This window comes from Eurypyga helias, unplaced genomic scaffold, assembly GCF_000690775.1.
Source record: "Eurypyga helias isolate BGI_N326 unplaced genomic scaffold, ASM69077v1 scaffold4189, whole genome shotgun sequence".
Taxonomy (NCBI): Eukaryota; Metazoa; Chordata; class Aves; order Eurypygiformes; family Eurypygidae; genus Eurypyga; species Eurypyga helias.
This window is the reverse complement of record NW_010269970.1, coordinates 5,796-31,112: the sequence shown is the minus strand read 5'-3', so window position 1 is coordinate 31,112 and position 25,317 is coordinate 5,796. Positions and strand designations below refer to the sequence as shown.

Below are 25,317 nucleotides of genomic sequence, written 5' to 3'. Positions count from 1 at the left end.
GAATAAGATAATGTGATTTTCAACACTGGTCCCAAGAAAGAAATTGTAGTTTTATTTACAAATCAATGGTACTTGCATACTACAGCAAAAATATCAACAAAATGGCATCTTCTTCTTTAATTTGAATTAAGGCATAGGGTTCAGTACTGAAGACAAACACAAAACATTTTTTATTTCCTAATTCATTTTTCCAGATTTTACTCTAGCTTCTGTTCATAGATGCAACAGATTTTTGGTGTTTATACTCATTCACCCAACACGAAAACAAATGTTAATTAAAAAAATAAAAAGTCCCAAGCCCTGTTTACACCAACTTGATCTGCATAAAGCATTGGTTGGCAATACATGTGCCACTATAATTTAGAGGCTGCAGCACCGAACTCTTCATTTTTATTTTTTTAATTCCCCAAGATTCACAAGCTTATTTAGAATCTAATCTGTTTTCTTTAGCACAGAGATTAGAATATGGACTGGAAATTAATTTACTGTTTTGAGACCAATTAAAACCATTAGGACATGCAGGTGATGAACATACTGCCATTTTTCCACATTTCTTACTTAAAGACAATTGACTGGAGACAATCTGTAAATCTGGAAGAACTTAATTAGTATCCAGGGACAGTTTAGTGGTATTTAATTAACAGAGAAACTATAAATTACTTCAAGGAAAAAAAATTAAAACTAACCACCTCTCATTACATCCTACTAGCTTTGTTTTTTTAATGGGAAATTATAGTTAAAAGGAATATAACTTTGCCATTTAAAATTAGCACAGGAAGAAATACCTATATATTCAGACTAGCAAGAAAAGTGTTCTAGAGCCCCATTCCAATTTTTTTGTATGACAGATGGGCTGTATTAAAAAAAGTCTCAAGAGTTAAAATAAAGACAGAAACTAAATCATAGGAGGAAGGAGAACATAGCTACTATTCAATGAAAAAAAAAGTGTAGGAGTACTCACATATTCATAGAAAGTGGACTCTCAAATTTTTTCTTCCGTGAAAGAAAAGGCTCATCTACCTACTGTCACAATGCCTACTCCATAAAATACTACCAGGGCAGGTGGTTTTATTATAATATTAAAACCTTTGCCCATTCTATGTTCATTTTTATCTCTATTACCTTATCCCCACTGTAACAGACTGCATCTTTTCTTACTGAGACAAGATAGAATTAACCTTTCTAGTTTATTCATCTACTTCACCTTATTGTAGAGTCTTGACTCTTCCTTATTATGCTGTATTCAACCTGATCTTTGCTCTTTCCAGTGTTATTGATCATATCCTTTTGGAAGCATTTCTGTCCCTATTTCAGCATAACACAACCTCCATTTTCACCTGTGCCAAGTTATCCTTCTTTCCTCATTACAGGCTCCTGAACATGTGAGACAGGTTTCATCAGCACAGAATAACCCAGTATTCTGATGTCCAGCAATAGCCAGACTCCGTATGTTAATTTTCCCTGACATAACAGTTTCTGCATCATAAAGCTGGAGAGGGTTGGGGACAGGGTCTAGTTGCTAGTGCATGAAAAGCAACTTCTTTATGTCTTTGCTCAAATTAGGAGCAAGATGTACTGCTGTTCCTCCACAAGAGAATACAGGGAGAATAATTCAATGGGGGAGGCTACCACAAAGAACAGCCATTTCTGGGTTATCATTTAGATGTGCAGATATTTATTATTGCAAAGGGAGCCTAGGATTCCAGATTTCTCTCTTATTTCAAACTGGTCTTTAAACTGGACTGACTTTCTCTGTACCACCTTCATACCACACAATCTCAGATCAAATTGGACCCAGATCAAATGCAAGTGCTGGCAATCTATTTTGCACATTTCCTCATAAGGATGTTGTGAAGGCAGCTACACTAAGGACTGAAAGGCACACAAAAACAGTATGGAACACTACATCTACACTTATGTAGACTGCCTCATGTAGCATCAGGTAAATGCTCTACTATCTACTAGAGGCACATAATTGGCTTTCCTTCCTATAAAATAGGAACATGGGGGATTGCATACAAATCGGGCACAATCGTGCTGTCAAGAGGCAGTTGAAGTGAGCACTTGAAGCATCAGTCTCCAGTGCATTCCTGGGAAAAAACACTAGAGATAACATGGGCTTTTACTGACTGCAGAGTGTCAAATAACCACACAGCTTTTTCCATTTATGTTTACTCAAGAAGACATATCCCATACTGAAGGAATGAAGAACATGGACACAGCTGTTACCAGTATGCTTTGAAGCAGGTGAAGTATCTTCCCTTTATTAGAGAAGTTAAACAATTTCTTAGAAAATTCATAAAACTGAGCCCTAACAATTAAATTAAAGACATTTTTAACATAAAATTTTAAAAATCTCATTTTCTCTCAGAATGGACCTACAATCATCCAGGTTTTGAGTACATGGACAACTTGTAATTTGTCTTGAGGAGAATCCAGACATAGTTTATGAATGTTTTCTACTTTTGTTTCCTACCTATAAAAGAAGGCATTGTATCCTTGTTTGTAAAGTAATAATAGAAATATATGAAGTAATTTTTTGAAAAAAATTCTAATTTTAATAATTAAAAAAAGTTAGCACTAAGTGCTATACTAATATATTATTATCTTGACCAGGGTGTAACTTTTGGGAATTGCCTTTTCAGATAAAGGAAATTCCTAACACTAAAATTATCATTAAATAAGGCATGTGTTATCATCCTAAACAACATTTTAATAAAGGACAGCAAAATGTATGTGATTAAAAATAAAAAAAGGGGGAGGAATTAATAATATACCTATCTTATATTAAGGAATCACTGGCCAAGTTGAAGAAACAATTATAAACAGTGATAAAAGTTTTGTCTTTGCTGCCTTCATTGTAATGTATTTGAAATTAAGTCTTAAATGGCACAAGGAGTCTTACAACACAGTTTCTACATAGTAGCTAAAACTATCATATTCATCTTCAGCCCTAGGTTCATGACTGACTATTTATCTTATCACATGGCAGGAGCTAACCTCTTCCTCAGCTGAAATTACTTCCTTTCCCAAGTTTCTTCTCCCCCGGCCCCTTGCTTCAAAAAACACCTGTTTGCAGTTGGGATTTAAACTCTACTTCTTTAAGGCTGACAGTTTCTCATATCTAAGAGTTGTTCCCATATGTATTTCAAAGGCAAGCAATGTTGCAGACTTCCCAGCTGTGTGTCCTGCTTTTGAAGTCTTTGAATTATCCATAGGAGAAGCTACTAACAAAGAGAAACTAACAGTCAAAGTAGAATTTAAATTTACTTACAGCAAATGCCACCAAAAAATAAAAAAAATACCTTTTTAAGACTTACTCTTTTTCCTGTCTTCAGACAGAAACAGATTTTGAGGAAGAAAAAAGTTGCAGCTGGGATTACTGTTTAACAGCAGGAACACACAGTAGCATAATATGAAGGGTCCAGTCACTCAATAGCCAATATAAATTTAAAGTAAATATGTTCCAAAATAATTATTTGTTATTTTGAAATAAACAAAATACCTTAATCTCTTTATTCATAGTCAAAATTATTTAAAATTTATTCTAAAAGAGCTTATGTTCTTTATTTTTCTTAAAGGTTTACAGTAGTCACAGGCAGATCAAGTAGAACACAACACACACAAGAAAAATCTTATTTTCCACTTTCATTCCTATTTCCACTTCAAAACATACTTTATGGAAAGATCAGGCCTAGCATGACTGTTAACAACATACCTCTTCCAGAAAACATGGAGTTTAGAGAGCTTATTAAACATGAAATATTTCTTTGTGTTCTATTTGTTTTTGTAGTAAGGAAAAAAATTACTTGAAATTATTGAACAAAGCAGTTTTAAAATGTTAAACCGTGACTTTTCTAACTGAACGACCTGTTGTAAAACGTAAACTTTACTGTAAAAATAGTCTCCAAATCATTTAAATCAAAGGGAAGTATTTTCAATTTATGGAAACCTAAGTCTATAACTGTTTCACTGAAACAGTTAGTTCTCCAGTCTGAGGCTTTTTCTACTTCCTGTCTTATTTCAGGACAGTAATATAAAAAAAAATCAGGAAAAAACATTAATAAGCAGGCTACGTATTTCTTGCCCTAAGTGTGTAAATCTAAACTTGAAATTAAAAGTTTGATTAATAGAAGCCTTTGATGACATCAGACAACAAACTTCTAGGGAGGCAGGCTTTAAACTTCACTGGCTTGCTTTAATTTTAAGGCATGAAGAAAAAAGAAATCATCAATAATTTTATACACTGCCATCTCTGTTCCCTTCTCACCTTTTGATAGCTATACACACATCTTATTTGAACTTAAATAGTAAGCATGTATTGTTGAAGTCTTTCAAACTGTTTATCTAGCATAGTCCTCGCTACAGGTAGCCTCACATGTAACAGAGTTTCTTGACTTTTTTTTTTTTTTATTTCAGATTTAGATAGATGTAGCATTGTGTAAGAAGGGTATCAACAATATTCCAGTTCACTGAACCATGAGTTCAGTGTTTGAAGCTCCCCAAGCTCTTTTCTTGCCAATGACAGTTCAACCTGCATGGAAGTTAGCAACACTTCCAAGATTAAATCTATTTCATTTGCTAAGTATCTTCCTTGTACCTTCCACCAGAGTGATATTTCCATCTTACCAAGTTCTTAGTTCTGACTGCCACTAGACAGACCTCAAATCAAACTGAAGTTTTTAAAGCATATTTAAAAAATGTCACTGTCTAGGCAAAACAAATGTTAGGGTGAGGTAAGGGAAAGGTAGCAAACTGGTGTATTTCTACTGTAAAGTCAGCTCATTTTTAACTCAAGTAACTCATCTGCAAAACAAGCCTCCAAAATTCCTTTGCTTTCAACTCCTAGCAGTTAAAACCAGGGCTCCTTCTACAGTTCTCTCCGACAAAGCAAATACTGAAATTCCAAACAGGTATGGCACATTTTTTAACTTAACTGATGCCAGAAGTAGCACTAGAATTTACGTCATTTATTTCACCAGGCATACTAGTACATCTTTCAAGTTACCATATTTTTGTTCAAAATTTAAGTTTTAAAATTGAGACATAGCTGTTAGAAACTCTTGTCACTGCAGAAAATGCAGATAGAGCGTAACTGATTTATTGACACCTGTGAACTCAAACACACAAAATTAAGGAACTGAAGCATACTTCTGAGAATACTTATGCTAATAAATCCACATCATTTGTTATACAATACCTTGCCAATAGAAATTCTTGTAATTTAGTTAAGATTTTTTAAAATTAAGAAATATGAGTAGTGACACCCCTCCTTCCTCTCTTTGTGCATTTGAATATATCTGCATCAGTCTAATGCTTTATCCTTACCAGTGCTGTCGTCATAAACAACAGTAACCGTTTTCCACTTGAAGAACTGCACAAGGTCAAGGATGGCACGGCTGAGTGAAGAGAAATCCGGATAGAGGCTGACATAGAAGGAGTCCTTGTTGTCTGACACTTGATGTTTCCAGCGGGTCTGGATATGTGGAACACCCAAAGCATTGCAGATGGATTGCACAGCATTAGCTGAGGAGCTATGGGATGGTCCGAAGATGGCAGCCACCCCAAGGGACAGCTGATCGCAGGCTGAAGAGGAGACAGAAGTCTGTCAATGATGAGAGGAAAGAAGGCAGTGTGCCAGAAGGTATTGCACAATTCATATTAAACAAAAGGCACACCATGAAATATGACTTTGTTGCTGACAGAGCTCCTTCCTGTGTAACACTTTCACTTATACAGATTTCAACTTAGCATACATTTCTAAGCTTTCGCTATGAGCTGATGAATAGCAACACTTAACATCAAAATAGTGCTCACCTACATTTAATAAACACTAAGTCAAAAAGGCCAGCAATTGTGTATCTTTTAAAAAGCACTGACAAGAGATTTATGCTCAGCTGCATCTTACGTTTGGAAAAGGGCCATATGGGACAGTATTCTAACCTAGGCTGTTTAAGCGTTAACTTCTTCATCAATCAGTCAACGCTACTTTTACTGAGGTTCTGATTACTCAGAAATTGTATATGTTAAGTAGATTATAACTAACTATCAGGTAAATTATTAATTTAATGGAAATGGACCTTTGAATTTCTGTATCTGGAAAGTAGGTATGTTGACTCGCAAAATTTGAAGGTCAACATTTTCCCTAAAAAAAAAAAAAACCCAACACTAAATTGCTAACTGCTAATGAAAAAATTCAGTGTCCCTTCTTGAATACTGGAAATACTCAATTTTTCTACACCAATATTAGTAGATAAAACTGGCCCTGACAGTCACTGCCATGATACTACTGCATTCAAGTGGCTTAGCTCTCCTCTTTCCAATATATGGTGGCGCTATCTATACTACACATTAGCAGTCTCTGGTCTGTATTATCTCCCACAGTATGCTCCAGTATTATCTTGTAGAGTATTAGCTGGGACAATGCCAAAAAGGAGTAGGAGAATTAATTAATACTGCAGACAAGTGTTTCAAGTCTATACCCTGCTCCTGCTTAGATCACTAACATAGACAACCTTTATGAGTACGCAGTTCTGAAAAACAACAGATTCTGTCTCCTAAGAAAACAACCTATTTGGTAGAGAAAAGTAATGAAAAGTAATGAAAACTACCTCCCTAATGCAATCTAGGTGTAAGCATTTATATGAGGTTTGATTAATTAATTTTGTTACTCCACCATCAATGTTGCTGACAGCTGAGGAAACAATCAGTAGAAATGCATCTTGCTGCAAAACTTCTCTCACCAAGTCAAAAGTAATTGTTTTATTGCGCACATCCTTTTCAACATGATGAAAATATTCCTAAATCTTTCAAGTGCATTCCAGAAACTGTGCTGGAACACCTTTTTATTACTGCAGAGCAGCAGTGGTTTAAATGAACTTCTCATACACACACAGGATCCCCATTGCATTTCCAAGCCTCGGATTAGGGCCCAAATGACTAGCTTGATAAAAAAACCCACTTATGCTAATATTGCCCTTCCTAAGAGTAATCAACAAGCTTTATGCAAATGTCAGTAAATGGGATCACTAACAACAGCAATAGCTACCAGATGGCTTTTCAATGGGCTCTTTTTTTTTCCCTGTTTCTGAGATTTGAATAATGCAATGCTTTCACACGTGATTTAATGTGGCATTTGCTCTGTCAGACGCATACGAATTTTTCCTGTGCGTTGAGGGATATTTTGTTTGCATTTACGTTGCTCTTCACTGAAGCAGTACCTTGGAAAGCATCTTGCCTTCAGGTTGTTCTTTCATATAGTACCTTTAAAAACTCATTAATATTTCATCTATATTCAACCTCAAAAATGTATTACTAAGAGGACTAAACAGGCTATTTTTGATCAGCGCCTGCCTGCTCACTAATGGACATAATCATGAACCACAAAATGAGTCAAATGCTTAAGCCTCATTGTAAAAACTCCGCTTTGGAGCCATCATAATAAAACGAACCATTTTATGTTAACCTTTAGCCTTTGATTCTGAACTAAAACACCTGTCATCACAAATGTGGTTGGCTGTATTGTGAATTGATGAAGCAAAAAGCTATTAGCACTGGAAAATTACTCAGATTTTGATACAGCCTGACCAGTTACAACTAAAAAGTTGCATTTTCATCCAAGATGCAAGTGGGAACAATGAATACATACAATATATTCAATATATCCAATCAATGGGATGTTGCCATTCTAACTACAGCTATTATAGTCTAAAGAATTACCAACATAATACTAGGACTAGCTTTACCCTCAAGCAAACCCCAAGTAAAGGCTAAAAGCAGTTGCATTGTTTCAGGAAAGGCTTAAAGAATTAAAGACCACAGAACAAACATCTCTGCTCTCTATGTCCTTTATCAGGAAAGGAGAGAAGCTGTTCCATTAAATTTCACAGGACAGGAAGCACTAGAGTCAGTAAATGGTTGAATTTGGAAGATGAGGAGTAAAGAAGAAAACAGGGGGTAGAACTAAGGATCAGCCCATTTATTCACTGTTGGCCAAGATGAAAAGAGTAGTCTCTCAACCTGCTTTATTTTGGTGTTTTGGATGACAGATTAACAACTCAAAAATAATTCATTAAAATGTCGTTTGCCTCTTTCTTGTTCCACATACTCTCCTCTGCAAAGAATCAGTCTTGCTAGGCATAAATATTTAGCCCATAATATTTTTCATAAACCAAAGCATCTTACAATGACAAACTGTGTATGGTTTTATACAAATAAGAATACTGTTTATTTTCAATAACAACAGCCTATAATTGTTTATTTAGCAAATAAAGAGATATAATAAGTTAGCAAGACTAATTCTACATTACAGCAAAAGAAAAAAGATTCTCATCTTTTCTAACCTGATTTTTTTAATTAGAATTGTATTCCACTTTTAAGATGTACTTCAAGTATATTCATCCTGACACATCAGCTTTTCCCTTCACAGCATTTCTAACGTGGCATCAATTTTTTTACTCATCTTCACCCACTGTAACACCAAAAATCCTTTATTGTGTAAAGCTTTCAGTCTTCCAACACTTGGGAGTGGCATGTTCAGACCAGATCACTTGACAGATCTAGGCTAGAAATTTGTCATAAGAAATACAGGTTGACCTCAGATACTTTCACCCTTCTTATTTTCTTGTTAAGAATAACACTCACATGAAATTGCCTCTTCAATTTATTAACAACAAAAAAAAAATTAAAGAACATCTAATACAGTGCAAAATTGAGTTCTACTGAGTTCTGACACCAGGCTTTGTATTTTCTCCTATAAACACATACTGAACTTGTTGGGGGTTGTACTTCCTAGGATATAGCAATGATGCAGTAAAATTTTCATCTACTGTCATAGACTTGATTGCAAAGCAATGTAAAAAACTTCCATTTGTATGAGAATCAAAGATTTGACTATTTAAGAAAAATGTTCAAAATAATTTTTAACTTTTTTTTTTTCTTTAAACAAATAATTTATAGTTAGGAGAAAACTGCTGAATGCAGGCCTAGACATGCACCTGACAGCAATATTCTTAAGCACAGACTTAGGCTTATTTTTATGCCTTCTAGACACAAGATGCACAAAATATCAACTACTTTTTCTCTTTTGAATCCTAGCCCCGAATAACTATGAGACAGTCATATGCGGAAGGTATTTGTGGAGATGTACTTAAAATGATTGAATTCTTAAAATTGAATTGGAGCCTTCTTCAAGTTTATTAGAATCTGAGGGCACTTGGCATTTCTCAGGACAAAGTCTGGGGGATAGCGTTTGCTCACTCCAAATGAGCTGGTCTCAAAAATACCCTAGTCACAAAGCTCAGAAAAATTTATTTCAGATTTTAAATATTTAGTATTTATTAGACAGATTTTTTTTTCAAGTAGGTAAACCGAGTCTTAATTGCTCATTAAGAAAATTAAATATACAAAAGATTACCTTTTTTGGATGCTTCAAAACTGTCATAGAGATTTATCTTTTGGGTGTCATATGTTAATGTGGTGTTTGGCAGAAGAGTTCTGTTTCTGTTGATAGTGTTCACAGCAAATCTGAAGGCTAATTCTTCTGCTCCCATTGGACCAGATTCCACACACTCAAAAATGCCTCCTGGTAGTGGAAGAAAGAAGAAAACAAACCAAAGCACTAATAAGCCAAAATGGCAAACAAGAACATCTTTAATCGTCAGTTTGGGAAAAGATTCATCAGCCTGAAATTCTTAACTTTATAAACCTGATACAGTGCAACTCGTAAGATTATCTCATGATTTTAGTGAGGTTTGGGACAAACCATAAATAACAAAGCAAAAAAAAAAAAAGCAAACTTACCTTAAGAAAACTTCAGGGGGTTTGGTGGATTTTTTCTGTTTGGTTGGGTTTTTTTTGTCCCATATAACATTCATTTTACTATTGTGAATAAAAAGGGTGTGGAAATTTAAACTAAACACGCTATTTAGAAGCAAAACAGGAGTTGGATGAAAAGTAAGTTATTATTGTACATAGGTAAACTTTAAATTATTACATTTACCCCTTCCAGATCAACCACCACCTATGTGTGCATGACAGAGAAGAGAAAGATTTCTGGATTCTTTTCTACTGTTATAGACTTAGGATACAGTTATAACGAACTGGAGATTTCACTAGAAATACAGCATATAAAGGATCATGGAACTGGGATGCCCAAACTGCCTCCAGAAATGAAGATGTATAGATATTTTAACATAACTGTTAATGTTCAAATTTTGCTCTTTTGCACTAAGCCACACGTACATGCTAACCTCATTCTCAGCAAATACAGGAATATGAGAAACTGCACCCAGCATAAGCTCTATCATAAAATGAAAGCATCCCCAAACAAAGCATACTGCCAGAGTAGGACATGTCTCAAACGACAGCCAATTTCTAGAATGCTTCTGAGTCAGACTTAATCTTCAACGAAGCAAGTAAGTTTGTGAAACAGTGCTGTGCGTCAGCTGTTCTTTTCTCATTAATGAGATATCCTTACGCATGAAAAGTAAATTTATCTGTACTTTGGGGTAACACCATTTATTCTGGTCTGGAAAGGCCAAGGATACAGTAGAAAGATACAAGGATACAATAGAAGTAATTTCAAGATACATCCTTACTATGGTGTCATGGAATACCTCCACAAAACTATCAGCATTCATATGGTCTCTTCGGTCCTCATGCTAACAGCATCTGTCAATACTAATGCACAGCCAATGGCCATCATCTGAGGATCGCTAATTACAAGCCAGACATTGTACCTGTGCAAAAAATATTTTTCATTCATTTTTTCCTGGCTTGTCTTATTAATTTCCAAAGTAATTTTGCTGTGTTGTCTAAAAAAAAAAATGTATTCAACACTCCACTACTTTGTCAGCAAAGAAGCTCTCAGAATCTGAAAGTATAGGAACTGAGACAGACTGAACTTTGCAAACTACATTTTAGTTCGTAAACTGTCTTGTTAAGCAGCCAAGCAGATAAACCATCTAAACATTATAAATCAAACTGACTTATAGGAGGAACGAATTTTGATTTGGGGAAAATATTTTAAAATTGCTGCAGAAAGGTAAAAATTAGTGACTAAATGGCAGGTATAGATATTAAGAGACAAGAAAAATAAAATAATAAATAAAAATAAAATAATTTTGATTATGTTCATGGAAAAGTAAGATAGAATTTATAGGCTTTCCTAAGACATCTGGAAAGTTATTCAAAGGTATTTGAATAAACCAGTATCACACAGATATTAAATAAAAATATTATATCCTAAATTACAATGGATTCATAAAGAGAAAAACACAAAATAATATCTTTCTTCTCCCTGAAATTTTTGCACCGGAAGATTTCTTCTTTAGTTTCAGTATGTTTGAAGTGCTATACACAAACTTCTTTCTTTATTCCTGTATTTTATATTCTGCTCATTTCTGAATTCTTGAGATGGGGACTTCTTTGTCAAAGACACAGCCTCTACTTTCAGCATAAGATAAAATAAAAATAAAAATAGCCTCTGACCTCTTATATCCAGGTAATTCCTAATGGTAGTGACAGTCCGTCACATAGTAAGACAATTTCATGAAGATGACCAAGTCTCTATATCCTGTAAGTGGCAACAATGTCTAATTTCCCACGTGCACCATTCAGTGCTTTCTTCCCTTACTCACACATACTCTGTCCCTGTGATAAATGTGTCTCCTGCTAAGCTGGCAGCATATGATCTGTCCTGCCTCGGGGTAAACTTCCATTCCTAAGGAAAACAGAGGTAAGATAACCTCCTTCTGTTGTCCTATGATTAGGATTTTTTGCTAGGAGGAAGGAAAACATATCTTCTGATTCCTGCTCTTGAATATTTTTGCATTTCACACTAAATAGACACTGAATTAAAAAAAAAAAGAATTTACAGTAATATAGATTAGACCACATGTTTACTGTTTCTTAGTGGTTTTCTAATCTGTATGATTTCAAACTTCCACTAGGCTTATTTCATTTCAGTTTTATGCTACTTCTGTGTCTCTCTGCTCAAGCAGTGGGAGAGGAACATGCCATAATTATTTTGAATTCTGGCAGGTATAGGTTCATCTTAAGCTTCACACTAAGAAGAAACTCAAATCAACATGTTTCTCCAACTGCACCATGTCCTACTAATGCAAAATTGCTAAAAAGGCCAGGCCCCTCTAGAATGAATAACAGCTGCTGGGGTTGGCCAACATAATACTGCACACAGGGCACCTCTATTTTAATTGAACATCTAAGTAGTTTAAATAGAACTCACACAGGGGAGCTTAGGCAGACACGTCTGCATTCTGAATATCAGCATGTAGTTACAAAACAGCTCCTCATTCTCCAGATGAGAGCCCTTTTAAGCTTGTGTGGAAGTCTATGCTTCAGATATTTTCAGGATGCTCAGAAGAGGCACGTAAATGAGTTCAGACATTGACAGGAACAGAAAGTTTTAAAGGGTGCTTTTTGCCTTTAAAAGACGCAAGTAGAAACATATTTGGTAACTTAGCACTGCCTTGGCCATACCATTATGTTCCTTTACTTCTTATTAAACATGTAAATAATAGCCAAAAAAATATACTTTGAGTATTTTTAAAGAAAACATTGTGTAAATCTGACTTAATGCTGGGACAAAAGCCAGAAATAATACTACTTTTTTTTTTTTTTTGGATGAAATGGAAAGGAAATTCAAAAACCATTGGCTTTCCACTTCAGGTATACTCAATTATAAATGGACAGTGGTTTACAGAAGCTGTTATAACATACTGACTCATGTTGTTCCGTCTCAAGCAGTCTGTTCTTTACTGCTGTTGTACCTGGTATTCAGGGCAGACTTAAGAATGAAATTGAGGAATGCACTGCATGATCTCAGTTAAGCAGATGGAAGAGTCATAAATCTTTCCATTGATATGTGGACAAGTAGCCAAGCGAATGCCTATCTCTAACAGGCTGAAAGATGCAGGTGTTGGGATTGGTCTTAATTTTAAGGCAGAAACATCAGTTCTGCTAACACAACCACCAGCACATCCTAGAGGAAATGACTGAATTTTCACTGCTGCCTCAAAACAGACAGAAAACTTAAAAGGATTTGTAAAATGTGTATTTAATGCTTAGCTTGCTTTAATGGTCTCATATACGAGTTCTTCATTCACTATGTTAATGATATGGCAGTTCATCTCTGCCCTATAACAGTAACCTTAGGGAATATGGCATCACGTAGCTACAGCTCAGTCTGTAGCTCATGAAGTTTTATTGACTGTGTACAGTAGGTGACTGCTGTATAGCTGAACACTTCAAGTTTTTACTGTCATGATAACCACTTAGCAAAAGCTCTCTCAATTTTAGTAGTGAACAACACCTGAAGAATTACAGTGATGAGGAATGTTTGAGACAGGCCAGTCTAAACCAGACAAGCAAAAGCAATTGTAAAACAATATTTAAAATACCGTATGTTTTGCAGTGACATCCAGGATAATTAAGATCTCCTGTTAATCTTGACATACTAGAACTTCTTCTAGCGAACCTGAAATCCAGTAGGCTTTTTCATCACAGTTATACACAAAGTTCTTTTACCATAACCAACAGGGAAAATCCAGTCATCAGTGTAATACTGATGCAGAAAAAGTTTTTTCAGAAACAAACAACTGGGAAAAAAAGTGATAGCAATATTTTATCAAAAGGGAGAATATTTAGTGCCTAAAATAGCATGAGTAATGTCGATGTCCGTATTATTTCCCAAGGAAAGATAAAAACTGAAACAGTTTAAAACAACAAGTCCAAAACACTTGTTCTGAAATTGTCCAACTGAAAAAGTCTGCATTTTCCACCAAAAAAATAAAAAGAATAATTATCATTTTTAATTCACCGGCCATCTTGGTTTTCTCCAGTTTTCAAATTATTTTCTCAAACGCAAAATTCAGAGGAAAAAAAAAATACATCTGCTTGCTACACGTCTTGGCAAAAGTTACCAAAAAAAAAACCAAACTGTCCTCCTCTTAAATACCTAATTCCACAAATAGGATAACCTTTTGAATGATTCAACTTCCCATTTGTACTCCACAAAAGGGTCATATTTTCCTCTCCTTAAACATTCCACTTTACAGATTACTATGTTGTCTGGTTTGCATTATCAACTCCATGTAATATCTGATAAAACCCAGCAAAGAGTATGAAAGTGCTTAACTAGACAAAATCACTATGTTAAGTTAGATCACAAGTACCAAAACAAGTTATTAATAAATCTTTCTTCCACTTACATCTGGAGAACTTTTGAAACAGATGCATGTCATAAAAGTTATTGTTACCTACTTGCAATAATCCACATTCAACCAAGATTCGAATGTGTCTAAGTAGAACTACAAACAAGCAAAATAGTAAACCTAGCTGATACTTAATCAAAGAATTTCTCTTTTGTTTCTAATACAGACCCAAGTTTGTTTAGTAGAAATGCCTGCTATTTAATTACAGTAGCTAAAGACTATTTCACAATCTGTATCCTCTAAAAAACTAAACTTTTAAATTATATGACAGAAGGTCACATTACCTCAGATTATAGTCTGACAAATCAGTTTAAATGAAGCTTACAAATTTCTGAATTTGTAAATACTGAACTTAATTATTTTTCAGTATTATTGCAAGTATATCAACTATGTACACAGAATTAAAACTTCCACAGTTTGACAGTATCTGGTAAATTCTGTCAATTGGTAAACTGACAGAATTTACCAGACTAATTTTCAAATGTGAAATCAGGAGATAAAAGTTTAAACACAAGCTCATTCTAAATTAGCATTGTGTATTTTAACAAAGTTATGGAAACAATAACAATCAATTTCAATTTTAACTAAGATTTCCTTGTATGAAGGTGTAAGGTGAAGTTTCTTCTTTTTTAATATTAAAACTTGATAAAGAACTCACACATACACACTTGTTATTAATATCTATAACTTTTAACATTACAGCCATAATATCATTATCATGCAGCAATCTGCAAAAATTTTCTGACAGCTATGAAGGTCTTTATTAATACATTATAAAAATCAACATCAGCCACATTGTGGCATGTCCACCATTTTTTTAATAATTCAGTAACTTTTAAATAGAATCATGTAAACCTGTATCTAAAGCAACATTATAAAGGTTAGAGAGAGCACCTGGAAGAAATTTGCTTTTATAAACAATTTGTCTTGCCCAGTAACATTTCTTCCCATCATTTCACTTTAAAAATATACAAATTTGTTTAAAATACACTAATAATTTTATATGAAGTTATATAGGAATGAAATTATTTTTTCTTCTTTCTCACCTAAGATCAATACTTTGAATGTAAGATAATTATGATGCCCACATCTAATACTGATATGACTGATTATTCCCCATACAGAAAAACTATCAGACTTTGTTTAATTTACCTAGAAAGGTAGGAGAAAGAAGTAACTGGTATCTGTGAAAAAGGTAGCTGTGATAAACAACTTTTTACAAAAGTGTTTCGAGAGAGAATCAAGCAAGTCTGTCAGGTAATACACCATTAAAATATATCCTGGTATCTGCTGTGTTCCAACTTTTAAATTGGCCATTTGGTAATCAGAGCCAATGATTGTGTAAGGTAGTACTAGATACAGAGGGATAAAAAGTCAAAAGCATATTATTGGGAGTTCAATGGATGCTAGTATACTGTCAGCATTTCCAGAGATAGAAGTGATGGCTTTTTTGAAGTGGGAAGGGACTACAGATTTCCAAACACAGGCACAGCCAGAAGACAGCGAAGAGGCACATCTGAAAAACCCTTTATCACTCACATGGCATAGATGACACTGAGAGCAGGAGGCAGGGTAGGTGCTGTGCTACAGTGACCAATCAGGGTTGCTGGTTGAAGGCATTTTAGCCCTAATCAAGCGTGCCATGGGTTTTATTGATAATCCTGTTGCAGATGCTGTTATGGATTGGAAAGGTACAGAAGTGGTTCAAAAGACCTGCATAAATGTTGCCAGCTTAGACCTGTTCTTCCTATAAATACAGAATAAAATTACATCTTAGTCACTTATTTCTGTCTGGAACAGGATTTAGGAAAATGAATCACTTTCATACAAGACATTAAAAGCAAATGAAAAATTTTCTTCTTTACAGTCTTTTCCATAAAACAGTGTAGTTTAACTTTTTATATCAATTTAGAATACAGCAGTGAGAATTTGACCTATACCATGTTTTTATTATTCCTTTTTGAAATTATATTGAAAGCTTTCTGAATCTCACAATAGGCAAGAGTTTAAAGAGATCACTTGATGTAGAAAACTGTTTATTTAACTTTGAAATCTTTTTTATGTGGATAAGCCACTGTGGGAAAAGACTACACTTCAGCAGTATCATTTATCCATACTGAGTGTGCATAGCGTTTAGAGGAGGGAAGCAGGACTTGGAATTTCTGAGGTTTATGCTCATTGCCACTGATTTCCTGTGTGACCTTGGACAAGAACCTTTTCTGAAAAACAAGTATCTCCTGTCAAAACAGATATAACAAATATTTCAGCACTGTGATAGAGGCACAATTATTGGAAAATCAGTAGTGTGTTTTGAAATAAGTCATAATCTATGTGAAAAGCATTCCTGGAATCAGTGTATGAAGGCATGATCACAGAACACTGCAAATCTTGTACTTTAAAATTCATAGAAATATTACCTTCAGCATCTAAGTTATCATTTGATCGATATTATAGTATAGTTTCATGAAACTGACAACTTTAAGACATGTTTCTCCTAAAAGGATTTGAATTATTCACAGATTTAAGAAAAATAAAACTGTAAGAAATTCTTCACAGAGAGGGTGGTGAGGCACTGGAACAGGTTGCCTAAAGATGTTGTGGATGCCCCATCCCTGGAAGTGTTCAAGGCCAGGCAGGATGTGGCTTTGAGCAACCTGGTCTAGTGCAAGGTGTCCCTGCCCATGGCAGGGGGGTTGGAACTAGATGATCTTTAAGGTCCCTTCCAGCCCAAACCATTCTATGATTCTATGTATTTTTCTGATTGTACAATACCTAAGGGGCTAAATAACCACTGTTAGGTTTATCCTGTTAATTTCAAGTTAAATTATATATCAAAACAGAAAGTGTTTGTTTCATTTTTCTTAAATGTGAGGAAATAAGGAAATAAGTATGGAAATAAGCATTTTTTTGAGAAAAAGCTCCTTTGTCTTATAAAAGAGATGAAAAATATTTTAAAAGGTGAGTACATACAAGAGAAAACTATCTTTAAAATTATATTTGAAATATAATTTGATGCATTCTAACATTTTCTTTAAATCAGTTGTGGCAAACCCCATAAGTCAGATCTTACCTTTCATCAGCACAGATCCAAACATGCTTTGGAGAGTCATAAATAAAATACTACTAAAAATATTACTAAACTGGAATATGCATAACACTTAAAAAAAAAAAACTCCGCTTCTCTGATAGAATCTCTGTTTATGAATATTACTCCTCTCAGTCATAATAGCAATGGGGCATGACTAAAGATGACAGGCAAAATAAGAACACCTAAACACATTCATCTGCAGTGTTAGAATTTCCCCCCAGTTTAAATTTATACATCAGTTTCCTCTGACATGCTAAGCAATTTATTACAGAATACACTTGATTTCAAAGTAATTATCACATTCACATAATATTTAGCCTCTCATGACTAGCAGTAACAAAAGGAAACAAAGCACTTAAGAAATGTGACTATAAAAATGGCCTCAGGAGTTTTTGCTAAAATCTGCTTTCCATTGCTTTGGCTAAAAAAACATCTTAAACTGTCTTAAAACAACACACCTTTGTTTCCTTCCATTTTCTAAAGAGGCACCTAACAACCAGACAAAAAGCTGTTTAGTCTCCATGAGGAAAACTTCCCCAAAACTTCTTTAAAGAATACAATATGCAAGCTTAAATGCTTAGGTCCTACATAAATACTTTCATGAGGAGTAAAGAGTCTTACATCTGTTTGTAGGCTACTTACTGGGAAGTTGAAAGTCTTCAAACTTGCCTGCTTATTGGTTTGAAGATATACAAGTCAAAGACCATTTCATTTTACTCTTGAAAGAGTCATAAAAGCTATTAGAACACTGACAAAAAACCATTCCCTAACCTTCTCATATAGGCATAGATAAATGCTAACAATATTGCATTAGGCCAGGATATCATAGAATCACAGAATGGTTTGGGTTGGAAGGGACCTTAAAGATCATTTAGTTCCAACCCCCCCCGCCATATTTTTCTTTCCTTCACATTGAATATTATTCATCCATCTTCTCAAACATTGGTTTGTGTCAAGAATCACGTTTGAAAAGCCACACTGTGTTACAGGCAATGATGGAAATTCTATCCAGATTTTCACTTGCTTTTAAAATAAAACTTAAAGTGACTCACTCATAAGAAATAAGTAGACATTAAAAAAGTAAATGTATTTGAACTTAGCTCCTACAATACTGTGCTATTTAATAGCAATATGTCCACATGTAAAACATGGAGCAAAAGGAGCTTTTTCTTTTTGTTCTTTTTTGTTCCTTTTTTTTTTTTTATAAGGTACAGAAGAGTCAGGAAAGAATGTAGGACTAAGATTAAGATTTTATTGTTGTAATTTTTCAAGCAGGTCTTCTAAAAGTTGCACAACTAATTTCTCCAGAGAAATTCACAGAGCTTGTGATTCAGCAGTTTCCAAGAATCACTTGACAATTCCATGGAAACATGAAAAGTTTTCCAGAACTGTAGGCATCCAAGCATGTAGAGAAATATTTAGTGCAAGAAGTTCATGTTAGGATCCCTCAACATAAAAAGATGAAACTGAAAAATGCCTTGACTTCACAGAAGTCAGGACACTCTTCATTGGTAGAAGCACAAAGCACACCTTACATGGAAAGACACCTTCAATAAAACATACTGCTTGTGATTATATAGTTATTAATTTTTTTTTCAAATAAACATGTTAAAGTACTTGTCTGTAAAGCAGTTTTCATTACATACTGAACTCTAAGCATGTCTTTCACTATTCAGACCAATGCCCCAAACCAGCAGGCAATATATTGACATATAAAAACTTTCAACTTTTATTGAAGATACACTACTATATAGACATAAATTTTCAGCCTGCAAGATACAGAAAACAAGAGCAATCCTGAAGTTATCATATACTTCTATATGTCTCTGCTAGGTGTGATATATGATCTAGCCCATAATTTCTAGATCATTTTCTTGTTATCCAATCAATTTATTATAGAAAATGCTTAAATAGAAAAAAAGTCATGACTCGGGTATTCTTCCTGAGTAATTTATAGTCCCAGCCTGCAACTTTCAAATTGCCTTCTTACTTAATTCCATGTTTCCTTACACAATATCAGTGCACCTTACTGGACTGGTGTTACATGGTCAGGTCACCTTTGTTCTTTCTGGTCAAGTAATTCCAAACACAACTTCAGAATCAAATATCAGTCAGAAGTACTTTCTGAGTCAATTCCCAATTATCCAGGTAATTTGACACATGCTGCTAAAATTAATAATTATAAACAAAGTAAGCACTGCAGGATCTCTAATGAGAACTGCAATGCATATCTGTAATAATATGTACTATATATAAAGAAAAAGAAAACCAGATTCTCACACTTAAGGCCGATAAAAATCTACAAAATAAATAACTTCCATTTTTCTTTCAAAAAATATCAAAACAAAAACTTTAAATTGCATAAAAAAGCTTAAAATTACAACACATCATAAAAGTCAATTTCTCTCTTAAACTAAACAGTAAGAGTACTCATACTCATGGCTTTGAACATTAAACAAAGTCAAAATAACTTCATTTGCAATCACAAAAGACTAACTTGGATCTTGCAAATGGATATACAAAACAAACAAACAAAAAAAAACCCCACACATTACTTCCGTTAAATTTAAACTTGAGCATCTGGATCCCTGATCAGAATCTTTTCCAGAAGTAAGATTTATAAATTATCACCAACAACTTCAGGATGATTTTTATTTTTAATGCTTAATATTTAAAATGTTCAGCAGTTTGTAGATATTTTAGCGATTTAGGCAAGTTCAAAACCTGCATTTTTCACATTTTTCTTCCTTCTCTGAAGATATTCAGAGATTGAATCCTTCAGTAACTTGAAACAACTCTTATGAAGTGTATTATCTAATTTAAGAGAGGGGAAAAGAAAAAGGACATACCTGGGCTTAAAATATATACATATACACATTACAGAAGAGATGTAGAGTATCAAATATCATTCTATGAATGTTATGAACTGTATGTACTTTTCCCTACCAAAACAGTCGCTTTCATAAATGGATTTGGTTTCATAATAGTTCTTAATAGTCATTCTGTGGGCTAATGAAAAAGTGTTCAAAATTGTACTGTGGAGAAAGGTGGAACAACTTCTTATGTAAAGGACCTATATTGCTATTATTTAGTGATTTTTTTTTTTCCCCACACACAGACATTTAAGACAAAAAGGAGAACTGTGGTATTTTTGCTGTGTATAGGCAAAGTAACCGCCAAGGAATCAACAGAATCAAAAAAATTATAACTCCACAAGAGCTCCTCTATGATCCCTGAATAAGCAGAGGAAAGAAGTGGTAAATCCACTTGTTGAGCAGGGACTAGCAGCAGTATTTTTGTGTTGCGGGGTTGGTTTTCCCCCCCCCCCAAGGACTGTATTTATGAGATATGAAATAACCATTTCCTGCCTTCTTGCACTTCACATGGCACTGTAAAGTGAGGAAAAAAATTTTTTGGTTATTTTTATATTTCAGGAAAATATTTTCCAATTTTAGTTTGCTACACTGTGTTTTATATTACTTCTGAGTAATACATAACTGGCATGTTATACAGTGTATTAACTAGAACAGTTTATTGTTTCCATTTGGTCCTTAAAGCTATTAAAAATAGATTTTTTTCTACTGTTTGGAGCATTTAATCGTCTTGTCAAAGGGCTTCCTGACTGTATTACAATTCAACAGTTTGAAATCACTGCCATAGAAATGCTATAAAAGAGCAAGAAAAGTTACAGTAGTCGTAAAAGGCTAAAAACCAAACATCAGCATCAGACTGATGGAAAAGTTATAAATATGACAAACAGGTTTTGCTGTTACATTAAATGATGTTTTACATCAGTACTCGAATGTTCAATACCCAAAAACACTTCAATTCAAGAGTTGCTTAGAAATAAATTGATTATTTCTTCATTTTAGCAACAACCTCATCAAAATTACTGTCACCAAGAGTATTGCTACCCTGGTTAAAGTGTGGTATGTGCTGCTACAGGATTATGGTTTAAATACTTAGAAGCAATTTAAAGAAGACTAATTTGTGTTATTGAATATTATTTGGAAAAGAATTTCACTGTTCTTGTCCAAAATGTTAAGAAATATTAGACATTTAAATTAATTAAGCTTTAAACAGAATTAATTGCTCAGACTGAATCATTTAGCATTAGAATGCAAGGGTTACAGCATAATGTTGAGCAATTTAGTATACTGTTTGTATTACAAACAGTTATATTAATTATAACTGCTCATTAATAACTTAGTATGAGCAGTTATATTTGCTATAGCCTTAGGCTGCAAACTGTAAACTTTCACCTAGGTATGCTTTCAGCTGGGACAGAGTTAATTTTCTTCTTAGTAGCTGGCACAGTGCTGTGTTTGGGACTTAGGATGAGGATAATGTTGATAACACACTGATGTTTTAGTTGGCACTAAATAGCGCTTATCCTAAGTTTAGTCTGACAGACTGTGAGCAAGTGCACAAGAAGCATAAACCAAAAGATAAGGACTACAACCATCCGCAGAAGCTGCAACTTGAAAAGATAAGAACAGTTAATGGCCTGACTGGAGGCAGAGAAAGAATACAGTAAGGTGTTAGAAAATCTCAGATCAGAAATCACCACCGGACGAAAAAGGCACATGGAAGGTGAATGAAGAGCAGGTGCACAGACTGTAAGGGTATAATTGCCCAGGGATTTCTTTGTTCTGGGTCCCCCTATAGAGGCACCCAGCTTGACCTGGTTTTGGTGGTGGGTTTTTTTCCCCACTGTACTATATGAATAAATATTTTTTTTTAATATGAGTCGATACCTGAGGTCAAACCTAAGAAAATAAGAGGAACTCAAGAGTAAGAATGTGCACATAAAAGGACTCAGAAGGGGCACCCATCAACTCACTGGACTTGCCCACTGTGAAGGGACTCCAGTCCTAGCAGGAAAAACTCAGATGGTGAGTGTATGACTCCCAGGATGACATGTGTGCTCAAGAGGTCTCTCCCTTAAAACCAATGTACCAGCTGCTTGGATTGCATAGAAATAGTATTTCTGTATTCTCTCAATTATTCCCTTTTTAAGTCTTTAGCCATGAGAGAAAAAAAGAAAATAGTAATGTACTTTGAGTACAGAAATAAGCAAATATTATGAGCAAACAAGTATGTATTAGGTGCTGATGATAAAAACTCCAAGTAGCAAGGAAGAGATGGATCTGTAGTGAGATTATTAACTGGTAACGTGGATAAAAGAGGAAGTTGAACAATACCAAAAAGGCTTATCTTTGAAAGCAGAAGTATTAGGTGCATCTGATGCTAGACCATACAAATTTATTTTTAAAGTTTTAAAACTATATTGGTTCAGTTTCACTGAGCTCACCTATTTCATAAGTTACACCAATAGTGAAACCTCATTGCAGCTTTCCAGTATCTGAAGGGGGCCTACAAGGGTACTGGCAGAGGACTTTTTACAAGAGCCTGTAGTGATAGGACAAGGGGTAATGGGTATAAATTGAAATCAGGGAGGTTTAGATTAGATGTCAGGAAGAAGTTCTTCCCAGAGAGGGTGGTGAGGCACTGGAACAGGTTGCCCAGAGAAGCTGTGGATGCCCCATCCCTGGCTGTCTTCAAGGCCAGGCTGGATGAGGCTTTGAGCAACCTGGTCTAGTGGAAGGTGTCCCTGCCCATGGCAGGGGGGGTGGAACTAGATGATCTTTAAGGTCCTTTCCAACCCAAACCATTCTATGATTCTATGATTCTATACTACATTTCGTAATGAGACCTAAGATAAATTATGCATCTCAGTATGACTTACACATGCAAGACATGAGCAGAAAAACATTGCTCTTCAATGAAATGAACGGACAGTACTATATCAACTACATAAATAACAAAGAAATATATAATTATAAATTTAAAGCTTCTTGAAAGCTTTTGCATGTTTTCTCTTTTGAATTTTACATGAATGATGCACAAATTTTGCAACAGATTCATATTTCTGAAGTTACTCATTTAATATGATAAATATCAATTAAAATCATGTAAATGCATATGAAAGTTGAGTGCTTCAGGAACTAACAATTTATGGCAGATTCATGTGGAGAACAGATTCTAGTGGGATCTTGAAGTAAACAAGCAAAAATATTTAATGAGGTACAAGAATGTCTTTTTCAGTGTGACACATATCAGACATACTGATTCACTTCTCAGTGATAAACCAGTGGTGTCCAATTCACAACCTGCAGAAATATTCTTGGAGGGGATGGGGAAAAGGTGTCATACAAAGGCAGAAGGTAAAGATCTTTGATATGAAGCACAGAGACACTGAATATACTCCTCATTTGAAGTACATTTGACTCATTTGTTTCTTCTTAATAATAACCGAAGTATCTTTTCCATGAGAGGGAAGATGTTTATAATCCTAATGACTGCAATGTGATCTAGATGTGCCAATGACAATTCCACAATATATCCTTTCACTCTATTTCAATCTCTATCACAGGATTCAGCACTAGTTGTATCAAGTTTAGGTTTAGACTGATCATCATTTATATGCAGGTATTTTGTTTTATTAGGAGTCTCAACACTTAGAAGTTATCAGCTAATATGATAATTATGCTCTAAAATCTTGTTCACTAATTTGATAATTAAGTTTTAATTACTGACTTAAAACCCTCGTGGGAAGAAATGAAAAGTTTTTTTGGCAGGCATCCAGGAGGTATGAATCCTACATTAGCTGAAACCTATATATTGATTAAATATTAACTGTTATGTGAAACTACACTTCATTTTCTCTTCTCTAAATTTTTCTACTATGTGGCCAAACTCTTCCAGACAGATACATCTTTAACCATAATACTGTCTTATCTATCATGACCACAGTATTAGCATTACTTAGTTTAAAGCATTTGAGAGGTTTTTTTAAAACTGTATCACTGTAAACAAACTTGTCCATGGGGAAGATACATTCGTAACAGAAGACTAGAGAGTAAAAGTATTCCATGCTTTACTTCTAATTTACATAGTTTCATAGGAAATTATTTTTTCATCCAGTATGATCAGTTTCTCCCCATGCTGAGGCTTTTTTTTTTTTTGATGTAAAAGATGTTCCATGAATCATAGGTATCTCAAAATATTTTATCAAGAAATTCATATTTTTCAACTGGATTTGTCTGTGTCTAACAAAAATAGTACCTTCACTAAGGGCCATTTTGCTTTAGGCATATGAAGAGGCTACCTAGCCACCTTTTCACAAAACTTACTTCTGCAACCTGTTTTCAAGGTATTTATCAAGCAAGGAAGCATACTTAGCAAGGAGGTAAGGTATTGTCAGAGTCATTCCAGCTTTTTTCATTAGGGAAACAGTTTAAATATCAGCAACAAAACAGAGGGGGAAAGGTTTAAAAGAGCAATCTAATCTAATTCTACAATAGCATATAATCTCCTTTCATGATTATATCTTGCACATGGATTTAATCCCCTCTGGGTTTGGGGAGGAGGGAGGCAGAGAGGGAATGAATGAAGATTAAGACACCAATGTTTAAAAGCCCATAGGTGCTAGGAGTGCAAGTTCTCATCATATTCAATGGATGTTAGAAAATGGTTTATTTCTCCTGAGCACAGTCATCTAGGATTCAATTAATATGTCCACATATGGGCTACCTGACAATGCTGAAGCTACTCCCCTATCCTCTGGTACAGAAAAGGAATGTAACTTTCCCAGGTCTCAAGTCTTATCTACACAGGTGGCTCTGAAACAAAATACATCCCAACTTTAACTTGAACCAAATCCTCCACATTTCAAAAATTATATGATATCTGGAAAAGCTAAAGAAAAAAGCAACAAAGTACATAATGAATTTCACACAGGGAGTGAATGAGAACAGGTAAATTATCCTGGAAAAGAGACAGAGTAAGACAGAGTTCTGAAAAAACACGTGTGTCAAGCTAAGAGTGGGTGCAGTTTTCTTATTCACCATTATTTCACATAAAAGAACTCAAGAACCTTACTTCATGCTAGTTATAAAGTATTCAGTGCTAATTTTCACTTTTGCAGAGGTA

General features: G+C 34.5%; 1 protein-coding gene across 1 annotated transcript in view; it reads right to left on the bottom strand.

The window, feature by feature from the left end:
- Window positions 1-9,583, bottom strand: part of LOC104514537 (glutamate receptor ionotropic, kainate 2) — a gene marked incomplete at both ends in the record, with an annotated part of 33,854 nt that extends 24,271 nt beyond the window's left edge. Inside the window, 2 exons of the mRNA XM_010158256.1 lie at window positions 5,329-5,586; window positions 9,416-9,583. Of these exons, the coding sequence (XP_010156558.1) occupies window positions 5,329-5,586; window positions 9,416-9,583 (426 nt within the window). The remainder of the gene's footprint in view (window positions 1-5,328; window positions 5,587-9,415) is intronic.
- Between the last annotated feature and the right edge of the window lie 15,734 nt (window positions 9,584-25,317).